We start from the raw sequence: 26700 nt of genomic DNA on the forward strand, positions 1-26700 counted from the left end.
CACAGTGGGTTATGTTCCCAGGGCAAACTGGACCTTCACACTGTGGGCAGAGCTCACAGGTCTTGTGAATGGAGAACCATCAGCGCCAAAATAAGAAGATGGAGCCCAAGTCCCTTTAAAGAAAGGAAGGACTGGTTGTCCCAATAAAGCAATGGTAGAAAGAACTTGCCTCTTACTTCTCTATTTCCTATTTTGATGAATGTTACCACTACCTCCCTTGTAGCCTAAAATAGAAACTTGGAAGCTATTCTAAACTTGTTTTTTCTCTATCACCTTCCAAATTAGTCAATTACAAGCACCTGTTTAGCCTACCTCTGTTATATGTCTTGAATATATGTTCTCTTTTCATCCTCTCTGCCTGACCCAAAGAAGGCTTCATATCAAATAATACTAGAATTAGGGTTTAAGAGATGAAGAGTCCCTTAGCTCCTCTCACTTGTTAGTTTACTTACTTCTTGGTTTAACCTCTTTTACTTCTTGGTCTATGGTGACACAGGCCTTGTAACAGCCTCTTTGCTAGTCTGCCTGCCTCTAGTTTCAACTTCTTCCAATCCATACTTATCATTGTCACAAGAGTAATCCCCCAAATAATTTGGTCATGTCATTTCTGGGCTCAGAAATCAAATTATTTCAGGAAAAGGTCCAAATTCCTCAACATTGCATTCAAGGAAATTATAATTTGACACCAGTTTACATTTCTGGTTTTATTGCCTGCAAAACCTCTACACATATTATTATCTACAGCCATTTATAGTGTCCTAAATGAGCTAGGTTCTCTAATGGGAGCCATTCTCTGGTAGACTTATCTTTGGAGGTCATGAGACTAAATTTAGCCCTTTTAAATATATCTCAGAGGACTTCTCAGATTAAAAAATACAATTGAGAATAATTGAATTTTTATGAGGAGCAATTACTGGGGAAAATATTTGTTATGGTTTTGCCACTTGAAAAGTATTAGGTTATCAAAAGAATATATTATCAAATAAACTGTTATAATTTTTATAGATCAAAAAAATACCAAAGCTTTTGGTTTGTATGCAACTAATATGAAGTCTCTCATGCGAAGCTGAGCAATAGAAAATAATATTTAGGGCTTCCCTGGTGGCGCAGTGGTTGAGAGTCCGCCTGCCGATGCAGGGGACACGGGTTCGTGCCCTGGTCTGGGAAGATCCCACATGCCGTGGAGCGGCTGGGCCCGTGAGCCATGGCCTCTGAGCCTGCGCGTCCGGAGCCCGTGCTCCAGAACGGGAGAAGCCACAGCAGTGAGAGGTCCGCGTACCGCAAAAAAAAAAAAAAAAAAAAAAAAGAAAAAGAAAATAATATTTAAAAATCTATGTAAGGGATGTAATGTACAACATGATGACTACAGGTAACACTGCTGTATGATATATATGAAAGTTGTTGAGAGGAAATCCTAAGTATTCTCATCATAAGAAAAAAAAAATTTTCTTTTTTTACTTTTTATTTTTTTTTTGCATCTAAATGAGATAATGGTTGCTAATTAAACTTATTGCAGTAATCATTTCATTATATATATATATATATATATATATATATATATATATATATATAACCATTATGTTGTACACTTTAAACTTATACAGTGATGTACTTCAATTATATCTTGATAAAATTGGGAAAAAAAAAACTAACTGTAAGTGAGTCATAATGTACCAAATAAAAGGAAATTTAAAAATTCTATGTAAAGAAGCTTTCCTAGAACATCAGTGAAGTAGTAGGTAGAGTCTGTCACTCTCTCCTAATTTAAGAGCTATTAAAATAGACATGGATTCTGAGATTTACAATAAGGACCCAGAAGTAATGGAATCTCTATTATGGTGACTTCTAATTCCACATGATGTGTTCTTTTGAACTAATCAACACCACTGGATCTTCTCTCTTCATATCAGTTCACAGGCAAACGACTCATCAATAATATCACTTCTTAGCTAGAGCAGGGGTTTTCAGACTATGGCCTGCAGGCCAAATCTGGTCCACTGCTTGTTGTTATATAGTCTACAAATTAGGAATAGTTTTTATATTTTTAAATAGTTGAAAAAAATCAAAAGAAGAATAATATTTCATGACATGAAAATGATATGAAATCAAATTTTTCAGTGTCCATAAATAAAGTTTTTTGGAACACAGCCATACTTGTTTGTTTACATATTGTCTTTGGCTGCTTTTGTGCTACAATGACTGAATAGTTGTGATGGAGACCCTATGGCATGCAAAACTTAAATATTTGCCATTTGGCCTATTGCGGGAAAAAGTTTGCTGATCCCTGATTTAAAGTGACACGTCTTATGCACTGAATGTTTGTGTCCCCTCAAAATTCATATGCTGAAGTCCCAACCCTCAAGGCGATGGTATTTGGAGGTGGGCCCTTTGGGAGGTAATCAGATTTAGATGAGGTCATAACGGTGGAACCTCACCTCCCGCAATTGGATTAGTGTCCTTATAAGAAGAGGAAGAGAGACCAGAGCTCCCTCTTTCCCTGCCATGTGAGGATACAGCATAAAGGCATAATCTTCTAGCCAGGAAAAGGGCCGTCCCTGGGGGACAGAATCAGCCAGCACCTTGACCTTAGGCCTCCAGCCTCCAGAACTATGAGAAATAAATTCCTGCTGTTTAAACCACTCAGTCAAGGCCATCTGAGCTGACTAATACAATACCTAATATTTGGAAATTATAGGTTTGGTAATTTTTTAATTGGCTGCCCAGCATCTGGCATTTTGGTCATTTCCATTTTAGGAATCTTGGTAGGAGGCAAAGCTTACCTACTGAAAAGGGAAGAGCAACCCTGACAGCTGACAGCTGGTAGCTAGCCTGGCTGCTACCACCAAGCCATGGTATTTCTCTGCTGATCATAAGCAATTTCACAAAATTATCAGTTGAGGACTCTTCAGACAATGATGGAATAAAACAAAAACAAGTCAACTACAAAATCAGACCTGGATAGAGACAAAAGCAGACCTTGTGCTTCTATTACTATAAGGAATTACTACTTCTTCTCCAATGGCAACTCCAGCTACTCTCCATTCCCCTGGTCTCAAAGGTTAAAAAATGCCCAAATCTCCAATAACCAAATGCCCCACTTTCAGAGAATACCTGATCCAGAAAAAGAACCACATTCTTAAACCTTCTCCAAAATCACCTAAAACCCTTCCTAACTCCCTCTTACTGAGGTGTTCCATGGTTTTCCATGGTATGCAGCCTCCCTTGCTGCAACAATTAATAAACCTAATGTTGGTGGTAAGTGTACATGGTGGTTTTTGGCTGCTGGGGATCAACATCCTTTTTAGAAGCCACATACCTGGTTTTCAAGTCTCTCTGGCATCAGTGAATTGGGGCCAAGGGCTATATAAGTCAGACACATACTCCCTTCTCGCCACAGAAGCTAACTGTGGAGAATTCATTATGGCTTGAGCAGCAGCAGCAGCAAGAGTAACACATTGCAGGGTGATGGTGCAGTAACAGTGGTCAGTACCTAATGCTTGCAGGGTGCTGGTGCAAACTGTGGCGTTCAGCATTCAGTGGTGGCAATGATGGTATTACACCACACTGTTCTTTCAAAAACTGCTTTTGCCTTTTTTCTAAGTTTCACTTGTTGTCTTATAGCCTGTTCTTTCATTTATTCAATGTCCTATCATTAAAGTCTCTTTCAACTTAAATCATGCAGAGTTGGTTATCGTGTGGCTAGTTAAGAACCTGTTGATAATGGAACAACATTCTACATAGTATCCCCCTAAGCAACTTCATGCATTTGATGACCGAAATATAACTCTCTAGTCACAGATGCTCTTCTAAGTTCCAGGTCTAATTTTTTTTTTATTGTTTACTGAACAGTTTTGAATATACCATATGAACTTCCAATTTATCATGTTGGAAACAAAATTAGTCATCTTCCCAGACCTCCTCTATTTCCTGCCTGTGAGTTGACACTACCTAAATCAGAAACCCACGACTAATTATTCACAAGTTCCATGGATTCTACTCTCTCTGAAATCTATTTCTTTTCATCTCTATGGTCATTGTCATAGCTCTAGTTCAAAGTTTTGTTTCTCCCATGAATTACTTCCATGGCCTCGATAACTGATTACTGTGTCTTCCATTGTGCCCTCTATAACACACTCTCCACTTAGAAGCCACAGATATCTTTTAAAAATGCAAATTATATGATGACAAATAAATTTCCTTTGCCAGAACAAAGTTGCTTCTAGAATGAAAATTCACATGATACTGGCATGTTCAGAAATGCTCTTGAGTTACTACTTCCAGGATATGTTCAATTGGAATGTGTAATGGTGTCTGTGTTCTGTCCAATAGAGATCCTTTCTGGTCTCTATTGTAAGCAAGAAGTGACTCTGCTAAAGGGATTTTTAAAAACCTCTGCCAACCCTGTAGCACAAAAGTGTCACAGTGTAAGTTGATTCTATGAAGCATTTATTTGTTCATTTAACAAATACTTATTAAGCATCTACTATGTATTAGGCTTTATTATAAGATATAACATTGTAGATAAAAGTAAAACAGATAAAACCTCCGCCCTTGTATAGCTACCATTTTAGTGGGAGAGATGTCTGAGAAGGAAATAAACATAAATGTACAATATAGCATGTGGTGAAATGCGCTATGAAGAAAATAAAGCAGGGTGAGAACGATTGAGAGCGTCTGGAGAGCTTCTATTTCATATAAAGTGGTCAGAGAGAGCCACTGTTGAAAGTTAACATTTTATCCAATTTCTGAAGGCAATGAAGAAATGTTATGACATAATGTAGTGTATATAAACACAGAAGGCTATACTGTATAAAATCATGACTAACGTAGTTAGACTGTCTGGGATTAAATATGAACTCTGTAACTTACAAGACCTTATAACCTAAGGCAAGATATTTAACATCCCTGTGCCTCAGTTTCTCCATAAAATGGGAAAAATATGAGTATCTACATTGTTGGATGGTGCATCTTAAATAAATTAGTAGATGTAAAGTGCTCAGAGCACATGGTAAACACTAAAAAATAGAAGTTATTATTATTTTGAAAAATGTATGGTAAAACAAAGAATTGAGGTTAGGAGGAAAAACTTTTAATATCACACAATATAATCCATAATTTGTAGACAGTAGGGGAAGCAAAACCTTCAGTAGAAAACAAATAATGAAGACTCAGAGGCTAAACTTGGAGCAGGTACACAAGAAACCAGAAAGAAAAATTATGTATCATTCATCCAAGTATTCGTTGAATACCTACTATGTACCAAGAACCATGCCCACAATGGACATGGAGGTAAGAAAGTTAGATATTACCTTCTTTTACAGAAATTTTATAATTTGACAAGAAAGGCATACAGTAAAATATTAATCACAGTAAAAGGTGTAAATGTAATGGTATAGAATGTACAAGGAGGATGTTATAGGAGTAGATAACTGGAATATTAATAAGAGCTATGGAATAAAAAGCATACATGCCAGATAACATATGGAAAATTATCTAGACTGAACCAAATGATTTCACTTTTACTTTAGCTGTTTAGCCTCACTTTTACTTTAACTGTTAATCAAAGTGTAAGATACCTATAGAAGAGTACGTAGCAGAAATGTAATGGTCACTGAATTTTCATATACTGAACTGGTTACCCATGTAAACAATATCAAGATGAAGAAACAAAATGCTTTCAGAGTCCAAAAGGAGTCTCCCTCATGCACGCTTTTAGTCACTAATTACCTCCCAAAAGATAACCACTATTATAATTTCTGATAAGATAGACTAGTTTTGCCTCACATTATATTCTGCATAAATGAAAACATATATATTCCTTGTGCCTGACTTCTCTCCTTAAGCATTCATGCAGAGACTTGTACGTGACCATTCAGAGCAGCCAGCTCGTAACAGAGAAAAACTGGAAAAAAACTTTCAACTCAGATATCCATCAAGAGGGGAAAAGATAAAGAAATTGTGCTATATTTATACAATGGAATACTATTCAGCAATAAAAATTGATAACCATTACAACATAGACAAATAAAATAATAATGCTCATTGAAAAAAACCAGACCCCCCAAAAAAGATGATATACTCTAAGATAACATTTACATAAAATTCTGGAAAATTCAAACTAATCGGTAGTGATAGAAAGCAGAATAGTATTTGCCTGGGTGGGGAGTGAGTAAGCAGTTCCATGAGGAACCTTTTTTGGACGATGGATATGTTCATTATCTTTACTGTGGTGATGCTTTTGGTGATGTATATATGTTTCAAAACTTATCAAATTGCTACTTTCAATATGTGCAATTTATTAGATATCAATTATATTTCAATAAAGCTGTTTATTTTTTAAAAAGAGTTGGATACTTTACTAACAAATGTTACCAAAACTTTCCCGAATTCAGTATGTATTCAAATCTCTAAAAAAAGATATCATCACATATCCTCAAAACTTCAGTCCAGTTTGAATGGACTCTACCTTGCTGTGCCATGGCTATTAAGAACAAGGCTTCTGAGTCAGGCTGCCAGGGTTAGAATCCTTCCACCTCACCCTACCAACTTTGTGACATTGGGTAAGTGATTTCTTTATGCTTCAGTGTCCTTACTTATAAAATAAGGATAGTACTAATACCTACTTCAGAGAGTTAATGTAAGGGCTATATGAGTTAATATATGTAAAGAATTTAGAACTCAATAAATATTAGCAATTATATGACCTATAAGAGTTAAATTCTAGTGCCCATATTAGGTAAAATTAAATGGCCAGTATTCCTTGCAAAATTCACTGAATTAGACTTATTTCTCTTTATGGATCTAACCATTAAACTGGCATACAAAACACTACTCGAATAGGCTTTTCTCTACTTTTCAAACCCCATCTCTTTATACGCACAAGCCAATACATACAACACAAATGAATCTCCTAGTACTTTGCATAATTCATCAGTTTCCATTCATCTCTCTGCTTTTGCACATGATCTTCCTTGGCTAGAATATCTCTTCCACAGAACCAAAAACTCAGTAAAAGGACCTAATATATCTTTGAAATTCTCAACACATAGTACAGTGCTCAATTGTAAATTTTCAATAAATGTTGGGAAAGTTTTCCTTGATTCTAATTTTCATTCTCTTATTGAGTTTTCTGTCACTGTGTTTAATACATTTATTTCTTGTGCCCTAAGCTTGGTATTAAAGGAATATACTGTTTTGCTCTTCTGTTAGAATTACTAAATGACAAAACTAGAACAACAGTTTGTATGTTGCCATCTCAGTGTATCCATATTTACTGCTGTTTTTTAATCCTCTTTATTTCCAAGTCTTTTTTTTTTTTTAACAATTTTAGATGCCCACATAAACCTGTTGATCCAGAGAGAAGACTGATGAGAATTACATTCTTCTGCTTTTTCCTAAAAATTTTCCAGTTTCTGTTTGTTTTCCTAAAGAGTAAAATGTATATCAATTATGTACACAGAAAAAAAGTTTGATTTCAAGCATGATCAATTTTATATTAAAAAGTAAATTTAGAAATATCTTAGAGTAACAAATGCTTTGATATTAGAAGCTACATAATTTCTATATTTACTTATATCAAAAATACTGAAAGCACATTGTTCAGTAATTACTATAGAAACATCCTGAACTACTTAACTGTATTTTGTGGTAATTACCATAGAAAAAATGTATATTTCAAAGTTTTACCAGTTTTTGTGAAATCCTTCTGCAAAGCATCAACTTAAAATGAAAATTGCAATTCTAAACATTTGTCCTCAAGAAAAAATATAATATAGAATTAATATATACCAATAAATAGCATAAGCTGACACAAAAATCATTGTATTGTCTGTGGGGCTAAGAATATTATTTATATGGTGGCAAATAACATTAAAGTTCCTATTACCTGAATGGAAAATATCTTTTATGACTTCCTTACCAAGTTAACGTGCAGATCAAAAAATTACTATTGAAAGCTTTGAAAAATGTAATACACGTTTGCTGAATAAGGTATTGGTACCTTTACAATCTTGTATGTTAGGAAATGCTAAAGAAGAAATCACCTTGATTTTAAAAGGTTGGAGAGATAAAATTGATAGTTAAAGACACTCAACCATAAATTAAAGGCAGGAACAAAACCTTACATTATCACAAATAAACTGACACTCATAACCTTATGAAACTCATTGATCATCTTAATTTATCACCATGAGGACTGAATGGTTAACCTCTGATTCCAGAACCCAAAATGTACCCTGATGTATTTTTTTTAATGGAAAACACCTCAAAAGAATAAGCAATTCTTGCCATATGTGACAAATATCTATAATCTAGAAGAGGCATTAATAAGATTTGATTCCTAATCAAGTACCTTGGAGATAAATCAATCAAGAACACCATCAGCATAAATTGAAGTTGCTAAAAATATCATTTAAGCAGGACTACAATCTGTACATAAAACAGTGAAGTCAGTACATTATGGAGCACAGGAGAGAGAAATGGGTTTGAATCCAGGTTTTGCCACTTTCTACCCTGCTTAATTTCTGAGACTCAGTTTCCTCGTCAGTTAAAAAAAGTGGCAAGCCCTACCTTACACTGTTATAAGGTTTAATAAAATAAGGTTCGTGGATAAAGAGCCTAGTATATCCACTAAATAAATATTTGTTCCCGTTCACTGTCAAGGAATTCAAGACCACTTATGGGCTAAAACAATTTTGTCTAGATTACTGTTTTACTGGAGGGGAAGACAAAGACTGAGATGTAGTGCATATGACTTCATCTATCTTCAGTGCCAGCCACTCACAAGCGACTGAAAAAATGTGTACTGCACTGTGTTTAAGTACATCATTTGCTTTATTTATGAAATGTTGCTGTAACATTTATTTTCTCTTTTTTGAGTTTTTCACTGCTGCCTTAAATGCCAACTCTTCCCTATTACTCATGTAGTCAAACATTTTTAGTAGCTGTCAGTTAGCCAGGACCACCTCAATCCACCTTTCAACTTTTACTTCCACTGCTCATTTTAACTTATTCAACTGTCAGGAAAATCAGGTCATTCTGTAACTATGCTTTCTACGTTCTTATATCCTTCATTTCCTCTGCAAGTATACCACTGCTTTCTTCCCAATAGTTGAAATATAGCTTCCCCTTTAAAACCTAGATCAAATGTCCTCAAATATGTCCTCCTTATCTCTCACTGGAAGTAATCTTATTTTCTTTAAGTATTTGGGGGGATTACTTTTCTTCCTTTCTTTTCTTTCTTCTTCATTAGCTATTCATACTATTTGCAAGCCACCATTCTAGGTATTCTGGAGAATGAATAAAACAGCATACCTTGTCCTCAAGAAATCTACAATTTAGAAAAATGTAAAAGGCAAGTACATAAATAAATAAGACAGAAAGATAGATGTATAGGCCTGATACATTGGAAGATTAAAGGATGGATAGTAAGAAACCAGTCAAGTAGGTGAAGAGAGAAGAGAAAGGGCAGGGTCATTACCTTAGTTAAAAGATACCTGCTAAATTTTAGAATGATGGACTAAAACTATATTTTAGTAATTCAGATAAAAGTGACACCTATACAAGTACTCAACAATATTCTAGTAGCCTGAGACTTCTGGTTTTCTGCCAATAAATACATATAAATTATCAGTCTTTATCCAATTTATATTGATTGCTGTAGCAGAAGCAAATAATATAAAACTGACAACACCTAATGTAACTTTGTTATGTTTTGTTTATGACTAAAAATTTGTAAAATAATCATATTCTTTTGTGACAAAATTTAGATCTGCCAGTTTTGCTCCAGGAAAAGTTGACTTGATATAAAAGAAAATAAAAATGGCAGAAATCATAGTTGTTAAAATTTGATATGAACAAAAAAATAAGGATGGGAGAGTATATGAAATTCTTAATAAATATGCAGGAACCTGTAATTTCTGAGAAACGTAGGGAGATGTATTCTATTTTCTAAGACGCTGCTAAGAGCTATAAAAGTTGACTTCTCTCCATGAGATGTCAACAAGATGTTGAAAGGCAATTCAATATGTTGCTCAAATGGTAGCCCAGGTTCCCAGGAGGGACACTTATCTTACAAGGAAAGAAGGGGTTCTGTTGTAATATTTGGTATCCTGGAGAATGGGTAAGCACCTCTTGTGCTGCCTTCTTCTTAAGAGTTATTTTTTGTTTTAGTTATTATTGTATATTTAGTCAAATTCTGGTTTGATATGCATATTCCACTACTCATGAATGTATAATCAATAGAATATATTTCTAAAAGATAGCTCAATAGGAGATTACTGTTATTTCAATAATAACAAATGTACATAAATGCATCTTATCCTTTTACCAGTTTATCTAGTTTAAAAAATATATATACCTAGAGGCTAAAAATTATGTAACTTTATGAAATGAACACATTTAATATTTTTGTTAAATTGGTATATGTGACTCCTCTTAGCATAAAAGATTAGAGCGCCATAAACATTGTGAAGGAATTTATAATCACTTCCACTTGTTGGAACACTACAGTGACATAGCATGAACACTGGGCAAAAATGAATCAAGTATCATATTCACTGGTATTTGATTTAATTTTTTACTTTTTTTTTCTTTTTATTTTTTTTAATTTTTTGCTTTATAACAAATTTAATCAGTTATACATATACATATGTTTCCATATCCCCTCCCTTTTGCGTCTCCTTCCCACCCTCCCTATCCCACCCCTCCGGGCGGTCACAAAGCACCGAGCTGATCTCCCTGTGCTATGCGGCTGCTTCCCACTAGCTATCTACCTTACGTTTGGTAGTGTATATATGTCCATGCCACTCTTTCACTTTGTCACAGCTTACCCTTCCCCCTCCCCATATCCTCAAGTCCATTCTCAAGTAGGTCTGTGTCTTTATTCCTGTCTTACCCTTATGTTCTTCATGACATATTTTTTCTTAAATTCCATATATATATGTTAGCATACAGTATTTGTCTTTCTCTTTCTGACTTACTTCACTCTGTATGACAGACTCTAGGTCTATCCACCTCATTACAAATAGCTCAATTTCATTTCTTTTTATGGCTGAGTAATATTCCATTGTATATATGTGCCACATCTTCTTTATCCATTCATCCGATGATGGACACTTAGGTTGTTTCCATCTCCGGGCTATTGTAAATAGGGCTGCTATGAACATTTTGGTACATGTCTCTTTTTGAATTATGGTTTTCTCAGGGTATATGCCCAGTAGTGGGATTGCTGGGTCATATGGTAGTTCTATTTTTAGTTTTTTAAGGAACCTCCATACCATTCTCCATAGTGGCTGTACCAATTCACATTCCCACCAGCAGTGCAAGAGTGTTCCCTTTTTTCCACACCCTCTCCAGCATTTATTGTTTCTAGATTTTTTGATGATGGCCATTCTGACTGGTGTGAGATGATATCTCATTGTAGTTTTGATTTTAGTTTTTAATTTTTTACTTTTGTAATCACTTCTGCTGATTCAGTTTTAAACCATTCCAACTTGATAACAATTATTTGTTACTTGTTAATGTCTTTTCCTTAAGAAAAGTTTCCTTTATCCTATATATACAAGGTCTCAATTGTAATATGTTATCATAAGACCAGGAATGCAACATGGTTTACTGCAGTTTGGTCACGCCACCAAAATAATTATCAAACAGAACTACTGCACTATGCTGTAGATTTTAACTGCAGCTCTGTAAGACTTTCAAAATTTAACAATGGAATATCCAATTCCTTACTTGGAACATGATAGAGGAAGAAGTATTTCTTAAATACTTTAAAGCTACTTTCATGCAGAATGTTTTAAGTAATCTTGAAAATGACATTTGAAGGACATGATGAGAGCACATTATAAAACTATACTAAAATAGCACAATTTGTTTTAAAGCAGAGTCAGAGATTTACTTTTGTGTTCTTAGAAGAGCAACATACCTTTCAATATACAGTTTCTAGAGACATATGCAATATATTGTGAAAATGACAGAAGTCAATGAGTATATGACACACAGGTAAAAACTATGTTGTACAAACTCCATTAAGTAGTTTTATGAATTTTTACATAAGATCTTTATGAGTACTCATGGAAAAATCAGTGTTTACACAATTTTAACTAAAAAAACAACATCCACTTTCAAACATATATGTACTTTTTACAAAGGTCTATGCATTTAGGGCCATTATTTTATAAATTCACATAATTAAAATACATTAAGACAGAATGGAAATATTCAGAAAAGTACATTTCAACTCCATAGTGTAGATTTGGCGAAAAATGACAATTCGTAATTTCCTAATAAGGAAATAAAACAGAAAAAAACGAAAAAAACAAAAAATAAAAATACCATTAAGGTCAATGTATCTATCCTGCTCATATCTGGTTTATGCAAAGAATGTTCAAATTATATTTAATCAAGCAATAGTTCCAATAGAACTAGTATAAATTCTTTGTATCTTGCCTTGTTCCAAAAAGGAGTGAAGATGGGGTGAAGAATGAATTTGTTGGACTGCACCAAGATGAAGATCTCTGGATGCTGAATTTCAAACTCTTCAAAATTTCAATATGAAACATACCCTACTTTTCTAAGTCAAATGTATAACATGTTAAAAGCAAATGCACCCATTTTGTCAATTGTTATTTATTTTGCAAAGACATCATTACAGAGGTTCATTCTACATGCAAATTGAAATGTTATGTCATTGAACTGTATAGATAAAGCCAATGTGGTTAATTAACAAATATGTTTTATAGCTACAAAATAACTATTTCACATTAAATTACATAAAATGAAAGGATATATAAAACCAATCAATCACTGGCCTTTCATGTTTTGACTGGGACCATCTGGGAATAATCTTTCACTTTGCAAAATAAGTTCACAGTGGAACATCATTAGGTGGTCCACACAGAAAACCTGGGCAACCCTATTCAGTCTCTGAAGTATATAACTGACTAGAGAAATTCTCTTATTTACTTCATTAGGATGTCTTTTAAAATGATGGCTTATTCTGGTCTAGTCAAAAAAATTTATACAAAAATTATATATGACAGCAGCTTTATATAAACTAAGAGTGAAATAAACTGGACAAAGATATGAGTATTAATGTTTCTCTAGACTGATAAAATTTCATGTTAATTGAAAGTTAAGGCAACTGAACACACTTGGAAAAAAAATCAGGTTGCTCTATATTAGTCAGAAATGTTATTGTTAAGCTTTAACAAAGACCAAACATTTTGCATAACACTAGGCAGTAAGAAGGCAGCCCCTGTCAGCAGGTAGCACACCAAAAATGTTTGGTTTCGTAATACAGTTTGGGAGAACTACCTCTACAAAGTCTATTCGTGCTGATGCTCCTGATGCTGCCATTTCTGGTGCCCGAAAGCTGCTGACTCCACATCCTCTGTTGTAGGTGTCACTGTATAGTCTCAGGCGATTGGGCAAGGGGCACACTCTGGATCTTCAGATGCTAAGATGAGAAAAATCAATTTCAATGCCCAAAAGATGGAACTCCTAATGCAGAAGGCGACTAAAATAGTTACCAATTGGTCTACAGTACAGGGATGTGAAATGTTTGTTTGTTTTCATATAATTCTATATAAATATGTTATAAACAAGATTTTCATAAAGTGGTGCAGTTCTAGGGTTAGACAGGTACTAGATAGGATAGAAACAGAAAATCAGACTGAGTGGTATTTGACAAGATGACTAAAAACATGCATACTTCCTAAAAGAAGAAAGCAAAATATTCATATAAAAATCATTGCATAATAAACCAGTCTCATGAAAATAACTTGCTTAAACTTTTATTTACAAGGTTATTTCTACTCATTTAAATTAACTCTACAATAACAAGCATTACTGATGTCTGCTGTTTAAGGCAGAACACAAATGAGCCCATTGGTATTTTACTCTGAGTTTGTGTCCCTTTTTCTCTCTGAAAATGACAAAATTTGGTTTATGAATGTCCTCTGTTAAATAAAATTTTCTTCTCAGAGTTATCAGTTCCCATGATATGTAGAATAATTCAGCTTAATCTATAGTGTTTAACAAAAACTCTTATATGAGATAACAACACTGAAGAAATCAGTGAGATACAGAAGGGAACATACTGTAAAAGAGTACATTTTATTATATTAAAAGAATTTTGAGTGAAAGAATGTTTTGGGTTGTAAAAAAAAATCATTCCTTCTATTTATTTTTTACCAAATATTTAAAAAACAACTTTTGTCCAGTATCTTCATGTTTTAATAAAAACGTGAAATTTGTATCTTGAAACATATTTAAAAAAAATAATTGATTTGATTTTTTAAATGATATATGCATATATGAGAACAAAATCATTTACAAAGTATTTACCATCTCTGGAAACACAGCAATAGCTCAAATTAATATACAATGAGTTTTGAATTAAATCAGTAAAATAACCATCTTTTTAATTTAAAAAATTGGCATTTTTATGACAGTCATTTATACAGCTTGTGCACCTGAATCCACTATATATGATATACTGTAAAGTGACAAATGATCACAAATTATAATGACAAACTCTTACTGAACATAATTTTTCATCAGAAGCCATCCTGAATCAATTAATTACGCTATTACTGTACCTTAATTTTTCTCTCCTTTATTTCCAGAAAAGCTACCAATCGCATATTTCAATTAATGACTTATACATATTTTGCTTACAACTTTGATGTACATTTTATTCAAATTAATTAAATGCTAGAATTTTACTAACATATGATTTAAAAATTGGATATGCTTAAATAGCAAAACAAAGCAAATTATGTTTTCTCAGATAAATGCAATTATGGTTACACATAATGTTAAATGATGATTGAATAGCTTATCTGCATTAGAAATTTCTCTTTGCTCCAGTTAGACTTACATTTTCAATTAAAAAAATAAAAACATAATCTTACATTACAATATTTTTGCATACAACTGAAATTAATGCACATTAATCTTAAAGCATTTTCATAGTAGAAAGAAAGAACTAGAGTCTTCAAATCCATATGATTATTAATTACATTGGAACTTGGCAAATGTTCTAAAAGTTGAACAATTCAATGCTTACATTAGGTAGATTAAAAATGCACATAGACTGAGCAAAAATTACCTATCTGCAAGTTTAATTGACAGGCAATACATACACAGATTATTTGTGAGGATATTTTGTCTCAGATTCTGCTAGAGTTTTAGTTTTATTTATGTATTTTTGGGTATAATATTAAATAGTTATTTAAAGAGGTGTTTATGGACAAATTGATACAGCTATTCCACATTATCTTAACTCTCCCAATATATGTTTATTAAGTTCACATTCTTAATTTAGTGATAAAAGGAAAATATCAGCATGTGCAAAGTGTTACAAAGAATGCTATATTTCATATTTCATATATACCAGTATATTTTATAAATTAGATGAGGATAATTCTATATAGCTCAAGTTCAAGCTCAAGTTGAATATAATTGTGCACTTTGTGTATTTTTCTTAGATAATTTGAAATATGCAACTGGATATCTGCCAAACTCAAAACAATGAAATCTTAGAGTTTTGTTTCAGATCTTTCTGCCTTATCATTTGACCTTCCCATAGGGCATATAGATTATTCAAGAATGAATTTGTTTAACAGAATAGTAATATAGCAGTCAGTAATCTCATCCCACTATTGAACCAGCCAAAATTCAACACCAGCTGAAAGCTTAAAGTATTACAGCACACAATTAGGCTTTGAAGATAGTGAAGCTAGGGCACAAGTACAAATCATTTTCTTTAAACATCACAGTGATCAATAGATAAATCTTTATAATGGCAAGTGACATTTTATTCTTTAAATACATTGCATAAAATTTTCCAACCTATGTGTCATTTGCAGTATGAGATTATTAAAACTCAATGAATTAAGAATGTGCTTTTATTACAAAATGCAGTCATCTAACAGAATAGTCTTTAGCTGACTAGTAAGAAAATTTAAAACATATATTATTTTATATATAAAAGTTGAATTAATAAATACAATTTTGTCCAAGCTAAATCAGCTTATGAAATTCCTTTGCTTTAAAATATTCCATATAACATTTTGAAATATTTTGTTGATATGCTAAGGTATTTCAAAGGCACTTAATAAATAAATGTAAGAGTGTTTTATCTACGGTCTCCAAGTCACTACAGGATTGCATTAAGAGATAGAAAAGAGAGGGAGTGACAGATTCTGTTTGGAGAATTGAATAAATAATTCTAAGAGATAACCTGTGATCTAAGTCTTTATCTTGCAATAAAAGATCACCATACAGTGAAAAAGAGGGAAATCTAGGCACGGGGCATTACATGTATGAATTTATTAAAACTTTAAAGCAAATAACTTATTGGAAACGGTGAGATATTCTTTCCTGAAGAAGCTTAATATGGAGAGGATTGTTAAAAGATGAAGTAACTTGTCACGTGTCGTTACATACTTATTTTTATACTTCCCTTTTTTTGTTCAACCGTAAAGAAGGTGTTTTGGGTGAAATTCTTACTTGTGCTCTTTTTTTTTTTTTTCGCGCAGGCTCAGCGGTCATGGCTCACGGACCTAGCCGCTCCGCGGCACGTGGGATCTTCCCAGACCAGGGCATGAACCCGTGTGCCCTGCATTGGCAGGAGGACTCTCAACCACTGCGCCACCAGGGAAGCCCTTAGTTGTGCTTTTGATCCTGAACCCTAGTAACATTTTCTAGGAAGCACCTGGCTTAAGTTTTCTTCTCTTTCTTCTTCAGTGTTAATCCTCCCCACTTTTTTTCCCCCCTTGGGCTGCATGCAGTCTACATCTCTGCTGCCTCCTCTTCCATGTACACCTTATGCCTAACTCATGTCAACATTTATTTCTTGTTCATTGAACTAAAATTTATTGAGCATCTACTGTGTTCCAGGCAATGTACTAAACAAAGGAGAGCAAGATGGGTTGGTGTCTGTCCTACTTTCTTCTCTTCTGAAAAGGGTAGTCTATTTTTCTTCCTCACCATTCACTCACCAACCCACAGCTCTCTGGAATTCTAGTCCTTCCAAGTTAATAAAACTGCCTCACTTTTAGGGAGTTAGTATTACTAGTGGTTAATCATGCCAGTTTTGGTGACAGAAAGAAGTCTAGAGCTGACTTGCACTGATCTGCTGCTGTCTGTTGATCTTGAGATAGTACTTTGACTTTCCTGAGCCATTGTTTTCTTAATCTGTAAAACAGACATAATAACCCTTCTCTCAGTCTTAAGTGAAACTCAAAGTGAAATATAATTATATGCTTTATAATGCTTCACCAGTGTCTAGCACATAGAAGTTCAAGGAATTGTCCTTAAGTATCCACGTCCAAAAGTCCGTCTAATTCCAAATCCAACTAACATTTCTCAGTTTTTGTCTTTAGGATCTCAAAGCTCTCTTTGACTATTGATTATTCCCTTCATCAAAACTCTCTATTTCCTTAGATTCTATGATGAGGCACTCTTCTGCTTTACCTCACATTTTCATATCTCTTTCATGGGCTCATTTTCTGACTGATCTGTAAATGTTGGTTTTCTGTTCTAAATCCATTGCTCTCATCACTCAGATACACTGATCAGCTCCCACTGTTTCAAATAACATATGTACTAATGATGCCCAAATCCAGAATTCCATCCCAACAATCTGTCTTTGAGCTTCAGAATCCTATACCTAACTCTATACTAGGTATAGAATTGAATCTTCCCAAATTGAATTCATTATTTCCCCTCTAACCTAGCTGCTCTCTCTGGAATTATTATGATTACATGTGTTTTACATTCATTGATTTATATACATTCACTGTTCTAAACATAATGATTTCTTGCCTACATTATTAAAACAGCCTGTTCATCCATCTTTTCTCCCTCAAATCCATATTCCACATGGTTAACAAAGGAAATTTAACCATATCACTCTCTGTTATGTACTGAATTGTGTCTCCCCTTCCTCCAAATTCATATGTTGAAGTCTTAACCCCTGGTAACTCAGAATAGGACTGTATTTAAAAATAGGTCTTTAAAGAGGTCATTAACTTAAAATAAGGTCACCAGGGTGGACTTTAATGTAATAAGGACACCAGTTATTGGTGTTCTTATAAGAAGAGGATATATGGGCACAGATTCATGGAGGGAAGACCATGTGAAGACATAGAGAGAAGTCAGCTCTGTGCAAGTCAAGGTGAGAGACCTAAGAAGAAACCAGCCCTGCTGACACCTTGATCTTAGACTGCTAACCTCCAAAATTGTGAGAAAATAAATTTCTATTGTTTGAGCCAGTCTGTGTTACTCTGTTGTGGTGACCCTAGCAAATGAATACACTACCCTGTGTATATATGTCTTTAACAGATGCTCAGAGTACACTGGATAGAATCTCAACATAACAAGCTGTCATAGGGCTAACACACCTTCCTATCTAGCTTCCTTTCTGACCACTCTCTGACATCATGAATGTTTCAACAACCCTCAACTGCTTACAGATCCCTGTGCACACTGTATTTCTCACTTATGTACCTCTATTACTGTAATCCTCTTCATCTGGTTAATTTCTATCTAGACCTTTAAAGTCAGCTTAATCATTATCTTTCCAGGAAGCCATCCCTTACCCTAACTTGATTTTTGAGTAATGCACATAGAAAACTTATAAAATATAAATAAATAGAAAGATGGGGAAAAGTCACCATAAATGTTTAACCCTAGTAGGACCATTATAACTCTAATGTTTTTCTTTCCAGCCTTTTTAAGGCCAATTTTTACACAATTGAGATTTTACTGCACAAGCAATTTTGTTTTCTGCTTTTATTTGATATGATATTATTATTTGAGCATTTTCTTATCATTAAAAACATAATTTTAGTGACTTCATAAAATATCTCACCATGTTGACTCATCTCAATTAATCTAATCATCCTACTAGAACTAGAAATTCAGCCCTGATTGGTCTGGGCTTAATAATGAATTTTATGGTATTATTCTCAAACTTCTAATTCTAGATTTCTCTCCTGGTCTTTGGATGTGTATATCAGTTGGACTTCTTCATCAGAGCATTTCACTAAAACTTAAATCAGTTCCAAACTAAACTCAACATTTCTAACTAGTATCTGTCCTACCCCTTCTATCTCTCCCAAACCTTCTTATATCTCTGTTTATAGCACAATAATTCACCAAGTTTTCCAAACTTGCAACCAGTGGTTCATCCTGATGTCTCTTTTCCTTCAATCTTTCCCAACTCAAATTCAATCATTTACTAAAGCGTTTTTGACTCTGTCTTTTAACTATATCTTGTGTCTTTACTCTCCACTCCATTGTTATTCATTTAAACTGGTCCACATGATCTTTAAGCTACTGAAATGTTCTCTAACTCCATCTCTCTGTCTCCAGACACCTCAATTCCTTCCTCCATAAATTTGCTTCATAACTGCTAATGTAACTGTTAAAGATTCAAAGTGATCATGTCACTCCTTAGCTTAATATTCTTCAGTGGATTACTGAATCTTTCAACACCATATTCTGACCCTTTAAATTGCTCTGTACTTAGGGTTTTACATGTGTTATTCAATCCTTCTTGCACTCCTCTGAGGGAATCAGCTGACTTTTCCATTCTTAAAGAACTTGTCTTAAAGAACTTTTTGTGACTCTTTACTATGTGTCTATTCTCATACTGGGAACTTGCAAGAACAAGTTATAAAACTAAAAATAATTGCTAACAGATCTAAGTATCTATGTTGACAAAAATCTTCACTGTAGGTTCACGGTAGGAAGGATATTAAAAGAGAAAGAGGAGACTAAAAACTAAGCAACTTGTAATAAAATAACAACCAGAAATGAAGTAAAAATATTTTTTTTATATTTCTAAGCTCCTTTGGCATGGAAATGTATGATAATTTTGTAATAGAGCCTTCACTAAACTAATGTATTTATACCAATGTCCCTAAGGGCCTGAAAAAATATGACGTAGTACTCCAACTGCGAGTTTAAATATATATGTACACTTTTCAAGGTTTAGTATATTCATAAATGTTGGAAAAACTAAACATATTGCTAAAAACATCATTATTCTAAGAATAACTCAATCACAAGCAGTAATCAATAAAGGTACACATTCATCATTTCAAACATGGAATCTTAATGGAGCCTTAACGGTAAGCAATAATTACCAGAGGAGTACTAACGCAGAATTGATATTCAGTGTTAACAAATTAATTTTGAAGCTAATTGAAAAGAAACTTTGCTTTGAATAACACCACTATAAGTAATGGTTATTGTTATGATTTTTATTATGATTTTTAAGAATGTTCTGATGTATACCTTATATGGGACACCCGGTAATACATATATTCTTAAGGCAGGATTATAGTAAGATGTTTTATAAATAGAAAACGGTAAGTAACCCTTGAAGTCAGAAGGTCTGTGTCTAAAAAGTCTGGATGCCATCAGATCCTAACCTCTAAAAGTTCTTTAAATTTACTTTGGGAGGATGAAAGGACACACTGTTCTACCATCCAGCCTGCTGCCGTGGGCCACACATTGCTGGTTCTTCAGATTCTCTTTAGCTTTATGGCTATACTTCCAGACCCTGCAGCCACCCCAAGCCTGACACAGCAACCTTGTCTCCCTTGAAAACCACATCTCCCATAAAAAAAAAAAAAAACCCAAAACATTAGCTTTAGTGGAGAGGAAGTAGGATGAAGACTCCACTTTCTCTCATTTTTACTATCTATTCTTTTCTTTTCAGACCTAGTGACTTACACACACACACACACACACACACACACACACACCAAATCTCCTTTATTCCATTAGAAGACTCACTCACCTTCCTTTCCAATATTTGAGTGTTAAAATGATAACAGATTTATAGAAAAAGAATCTTGTTGAATTTATCTTAGGTTTCATTCCTTTGTCATTTGAGAATTTGCCACCTTGACAAATGCAAATCAACTCATGATCAAGTGTTAGATAAGATATATTTAGACACAGTTATTCCTTTCCAAATAGTCCATATACCCCAAAATGTTCTTTTCCTTTTGGCAGTAGCACCTAGGAGTTATGTCTTCACTCATTACTGTTGGTGGATCTGAAGTTATCCTGTTCACAGGCTGATTTTTCAGATAACTTCTGAGGTGACTGGTACTTTGTTCAGATACTCTGCCTTTCTGTCATCTATTATATAAAAAGAACTGTCATCAGTGACTCACTTATTCTGAGACTCTTAAGGACCTTACTTCCTTGGCTGCTGGAATCTAATTTAATTGGCTACTAGTGTTGACTCCTAAAATTTCACCATTGCTTCATTCTTTCAGCCACCCTTAGTTCTTCCTTCTAATAATTAGGGTTCGTGTAGCCTCATGCTTGATATAGCTGGTACTTAATGAATATTTGCTGAATATTGGATGGATGTTTTACAGGTGGTCAACTGATACCTCTACTAGGACCATAGCTGGTATGTAAGTACCTGCACTAGTAATTAGTTTACCCTTTTTGGGCAAGGGAAGTTATTTTCTCTAGATTTGTTGTGGGTAACGTGAAAGTAGTTCCCTCTGCTAGGATGTTCTCCAGTAGAATAACTAGAATCACCCTATTTTTATACTGGGTTGGCCAAAATGTTCATTCATGCTTTTCTGTAAGATGTTACAGAAAACCCGAACGAACTTTTTGGCCAAGCCAATACTTTCTGTTCAATACTCATTCTGTCCCTAATGGCTAACAGCAGCAAAAACCTTTCTGCTTGCAAACATGCTGAGACCTTCTCAAGGACCAGTTTATCTTTGTGCCCTCATATTCCTCTTCACTAGAAACAAATAGTCAACTTCCCTAGCAGAGCAGTTGTTGCCATATACTAATTAGTAAGTCTAAACCTGCACTATATTTTATTTGTCTAAATATTCAAATTTCTCTAACATATGGTATTGCTTCCAAGATTCCATGTATCTAGTGAAAAAAGATTGTCACCATACCTTTTTCTTCTTTGGTTACAGAGCTGCTATTGAAGATTAGAGGTTTTTAATACCCTTTGTTTTCAGGGTTAATATCCTTTGCTTAAGTTTGTGTTTCATCAGTGGTAGAAATCTTGCAAACTGTCCTTCAATCTGATAATACGATTGCTATGTTGCCTTACCTTCTAACATTTCAAACATAGGGCTATTGATAGTTAATGGTTTTTTCTTAACAACAAACATGGAATATATTTAGTGAACTTATTAGTGAGTGCTACCCTCTACAGTGCTTGGAAGATTCAAAATGGGCTTCAACCCTTCTGTTCTGGCCAATATTTTTTCCACACTTCTTTTTTTTAACATCTTTATTGGAGAATAATTGCTTTACAATAGTGTGTTAGTTTCTGCTGTATAACAAAGGGGGTCAGCTATACATAAACATATATCATCATATCTCCTCCCTCTTGGGTCTCCCTTCCACCTTCCCTATCCCACCCCTCTAGGTGGTCACAAAGCACTGAGCTGATCTCCCCATGCTATGTGGCTGCTTCCCACTAGCTATCTATTTTACATTTCTTAGTGTATATAGGTCCATGCCATTCTCTCACTTTGTCCCAGCTTACACTTCCCCCTCCCCCTGTCCTCAAGTCCATTCTCTAAGACTGTGTCTTTATTCCTGTCCTACCCCTAGGTTCTTCAGAACCATTTTTTTTTTAGATTCCATATGTATGTGTTAGAATACGGTATTTGTTTATTCTTTCTGACTTACTTCACTCTATATGATAGTCTCTAGGTCCATCCACCTTACTACAAATAACTCAATTTTGTTTCTTTTTAGGGCTGAATAATATTCCATTGTATATATGTGCCACATCCTCTTTCTCCACGCATCTGTTGATGGACACTTAGGTTGCTTCCATGTCCTGGCTATTATAAATAGAGCTGCAATGAACATTGGGGTACATGACACTTTTTGAATTATGGTTTTCTCCGGGTATATGCCCAGTAGTGGGATTGCTGGGTCATATGGTAGTACTACTTTTAGTATTTTAAGGAACCTCCATACTATTCTCCATAGTGGCTGTATCAATTTATATTCCCACCAACAGTGCAAGAGGGTTCCCTTTTCTCCACACCCTCTCCAGCATTTGTTGTTTGTAGATTTTTTGATGATGGCCATTCTGACTGGTGTGAGGTGATACCTCACTGTAGTTTTGATTTGCAGTTCTCTAATGATTAGTGATGTTGAGCATCATTTCATGTGTTTGTTGCCAGTCTGTATATCTTCTGTTGAGAAATGTCTATTTAGATCTTCTGCCCATTCTTGGATTGGGTTGTTGTTTTTTTCTAATATTGAGCTATAGGAGCTGCCTGTATATTTGGGAAATTGATTCTTTGTCAGTTGCTTCATTTGCAAATATTTTCTCCCATTCTGAGGGTTGTCTTTTCATCTTGTTTATGGTTTCCTTTGCTGTGCAAAAGCTTTTAAGTTTCATTAGGTCCCATTTGTTTATTTTTGTTTTTATTTCCATTTCTCTAGGAGGTGGGTGAAAAAGGATCTTGTTATATGTATGTCATAGAGTGTTCTGCCTATGTTTTCCTCTAAGAGTTTTATAGTGTCTGGTCTTACATTTAGGTCTTTAATCCATTTTGAGTTTATTTTTGTGTTTGGTGTTAGGGAGTGTTCTAATTTCATTCTTTTACATGTAGCTGTCCAGTTTTCCCAGCACCACTTATTCAAGAGGCTGTCTTTTCTTCATTCTATATTCTTGCCTCCTTTGTCAAAATTAAGGTGACCATAAGTGTGTGGGTTTATTTGTGGGCCTTCTATCCTGTTCCATTGATCTATATTTCTGTTTTTGTGGTAGTACCATACTCTCTTCATTAGTGTAGCTTTGTAGTATAGTGTGAAGTCAGGGAGCCTGATTCCTTCAGTCCCGTTTTTCTTTCTCAAGATTGCTTTGGCTATTGGAGGTCTTTGTGTTTCCATACAAATTGTGAACTATTTTTGTTCTAGCTCTGTGAAAAATGCCATTGGTAGTTTGATAGGGATTGCATTGAATCTGTAGATTGCTTTGGGTAGGAGAGTCATTTTCACAATGTTGATTCTTCCAATTTAAGAACATGGTATATCTCTCCATCTGTTCGTATCATCTTTAATTTCTTTCATCAGTGTCTTATAGTTTTCTGCATACAGGTCTTTTGTCTCCTTAGGTAGGTTTATTCCTGGGTATTTTATTCCTTTTGTTGCAGTGGTAAATGGGAGTGTTTCCTTTATTTCCCTTTTAGGTTTTTCATCATTAATGTAAAGGGATGCAAGAGATTTCTGTGCATTAATTTTATATCCTGCTACTTTACCAAATTCATTGATTAGTTCTAGTAGTTTTCTGGTGGCATCTTTGGGATTCTTTATGTATAGTATCATGTCGTCCGCAAAAGTGACAGTTTTACTTCTTCTTTTCTGATTTGGATTCCTTTTATTTCTTTTTCTTCTCTGACTGCTGTGGCTAAAACTTCCAAACTTATGTTGAATAATAGTGGTGAGAGCAGGGAACCTTGTCTTGTTCCTGATCTTAGTGGAAATGGTTTCAGTTTTTCACCATTGAGAACAATGTTGGCTGTGGGTTCACCACTGAGAATGATACTGGCTGTGGGATATATGGCCTTTGTTATGTTGAGGTAATTTCCCTCTTTGCCTACTTTCTGGGGAGTTTTTATCATAAATATGTGTTGAATTTTGTCAAAAGCTTTTTCTGCATCTATTGAGATGATCATATGGTTTTTATCCTTTGATTTGTTAATATGGTGTATCACATTGATTGATTTGCATATATGGAAGAATTCTTGCATTCCTGGGATAAACCCCACTTGATCATGGTGTATGATCCTTTTAATGTGCTGTTGGATTCTGTTTGCTAGTATTTTGTTGAGGATTGTTGCATCTATGTTCATCAGTGATATTGGTCTTTAGTTTTCTTTTTTTTGTGACATCTTTGTCTGGTTTTGGTATCAGGGTGATGGTGGCCTCTTAGAATGAGTTGGGGAGTGTTCCCCCCTCTGCTGTATTTTGGAAGAGCCTGAGAAGGATAGGTGTTAGCGCTTCTCTAAATGTTTGATAGAATTCGCCTGTGAAGCCATCTGGTCCTGGGCTTTTGTATGTTGGAAGATATTTAATCACTTTTTCAATTTCAGTGCTTGTGATTGGTCTGTTAATATTTTCTATTTCTTCCTGATCCAGTCTCAGGAAATTGTGCTTTTCAAAGAATTTGTCCATCTCTTCCAGGTTGTCCATTTTATTGGCATATTGTTGTTTGTAGTAATCTCTCATGATTCTTTGTATTTCTGCAGTGTCAGTTGTTACTTCTCCGTTTTCATTTCTAATTCTATTGATTTGAGTCTTCTCCCTTTTTTTCTTGATGAGTCTGGCTAATGGTTTATCAATTTTGTTTATCTTCTCGAAGAACCAGCTTTTAGTTTTATTGATCTTAACTATTGTTTCCTTCATTTCTTTTTCATTTATTTCTGATCTGACCTTTATGATTTCTTTCCTTCAGCTAACTTTGGTGTTTTTTTGTTCTTTCTCTTACTGCTTTAGGTGTAAGGTTAGGTTGTTTATTTGAGATGCTTCTTGTTTCTTGAGGTAGGATTATATTGCTCTAAACTTCCCTCCTGGAACTGCTTTTGCTGCGTCCCATAGGTTTTGGGTCATCGTGTTTCATTGTCATTCGTTTCTAGGTATTTTTTGACTTTCTCTTTGATTTCTTCAGTGATCTCTTGGTTATTTAATAGTGTATTGTTTAGCCTCCATGTGTTTGTATTTTTTACAGTTTTTTTCCTGTAATTGACAGCTAATCTCAGCATTATGGTCGGAAAAGATAATTAATATGATTTCAATTTTCTTAAATTTACCAAGGCTTGATTTGTGACCCAAGATATGATCTATCCTGGAGAATGTTCCATGAGCATTTGAGAAGAAAGTCTATTCTGTTGTTTTTGGCTGGAATGTCCTATAAATACAAATTAAGTCCATTTTGTTTAATGTATCATTTAAAGCTGTGTTTCCTTGTTTATATTCACTTTGGATGATCTGTCCATTGGTGAAAGTGGGGTGTTAGAGTCCTCTACTATGGTTGTGTTACTGTCGATTTCCCCTTTTATGGCTGTTAGCATTTGCCTTAAATACTGAGGTGCTCCTATGTTGGGTGCATAAATATTTACAGTTGTTTTATCTTCTTCTTGGATTGATCCCTTAATCATTATATCATGTCCTTCTTTTTCTCTTGTAATAGTCTTTATTTTAAAGTCTACTTTGTGTGATATGAGAATTAATACCTCAGCTTTCTTTTGATTTCCATTTGCATGGAATATCTTTTTCCATCCCCTCACTGTCAGTCTGTATGTGTCCCTATGTCTGAAGTGGGTCTCTTGTAGACAGCATATAGACAGGTCTTGTGTTTCTAGCTATTCAGCCAGTCTATGCCTTTTGGTTGGAGCATTTAATCCATTTACATTTAAGGTAATTATCGATATGTATGTTCCTATTACAATTTTCTTAATTGTTTTGGGTTTTTGTAGGTGTTTTCCTTCTCTTGTGGTTCCTGCCTAGAGAAGTTCCTTTAGCAGTTGCTGTAAAGCTGGTTTGGTCGTGCTGAATTCTCTTAGTTTTTGCTTGTCTGGAGAGCTTTTAACTTCTCTGTCGAATCTGAATGAGATCCTTGCTGGGTAGAGTAATCTTGATTGTAGGTTTTTCTCTTTCATC

General features: G+C 34.4%; 1 protein-coding gene across 2 annotated transcripts in view; it reads right to left on the minus strand.

The window, feature by feature from the left end:
* LRRC7 (leucine rich repeat containing 7) overlaps positions 1–26700 on the minus strand; it is a gene marked incomplete at its 3' end in the record, with an annotated part of 507551 nt that overhangs the window by 194549 nt on the left and 286302 nt on the right. The window contains exon 8 of one of the 2 annotated variants that reach the window (XM_081225603.1): positions 13047–13459. The exons of the other annotated variant lie outside the window; for it this stretch is intronic. Coding sequence (XP_081081729.1) covers positions 13453–13459 — 7 coding nt within the window. Of the gene's footprint in view, positions 1–13046; positions 13460–26700 lie in introns of those variants that run through there. 2 annotated transcript variants of the gene reach the window in all.

This window comes from Mesoplodon bidens (genome assembly GCF_964165515.1).
Source record: "Mesoplodon bidens genome assembly, chromosome: 2".
Taxonomy (NCBI): Eukaryota; Metazoa; Chordata; class Mammalia; order Artiodactyla; family Ziphiidae; genus Mesoplodon; species Mesoplodon bidens.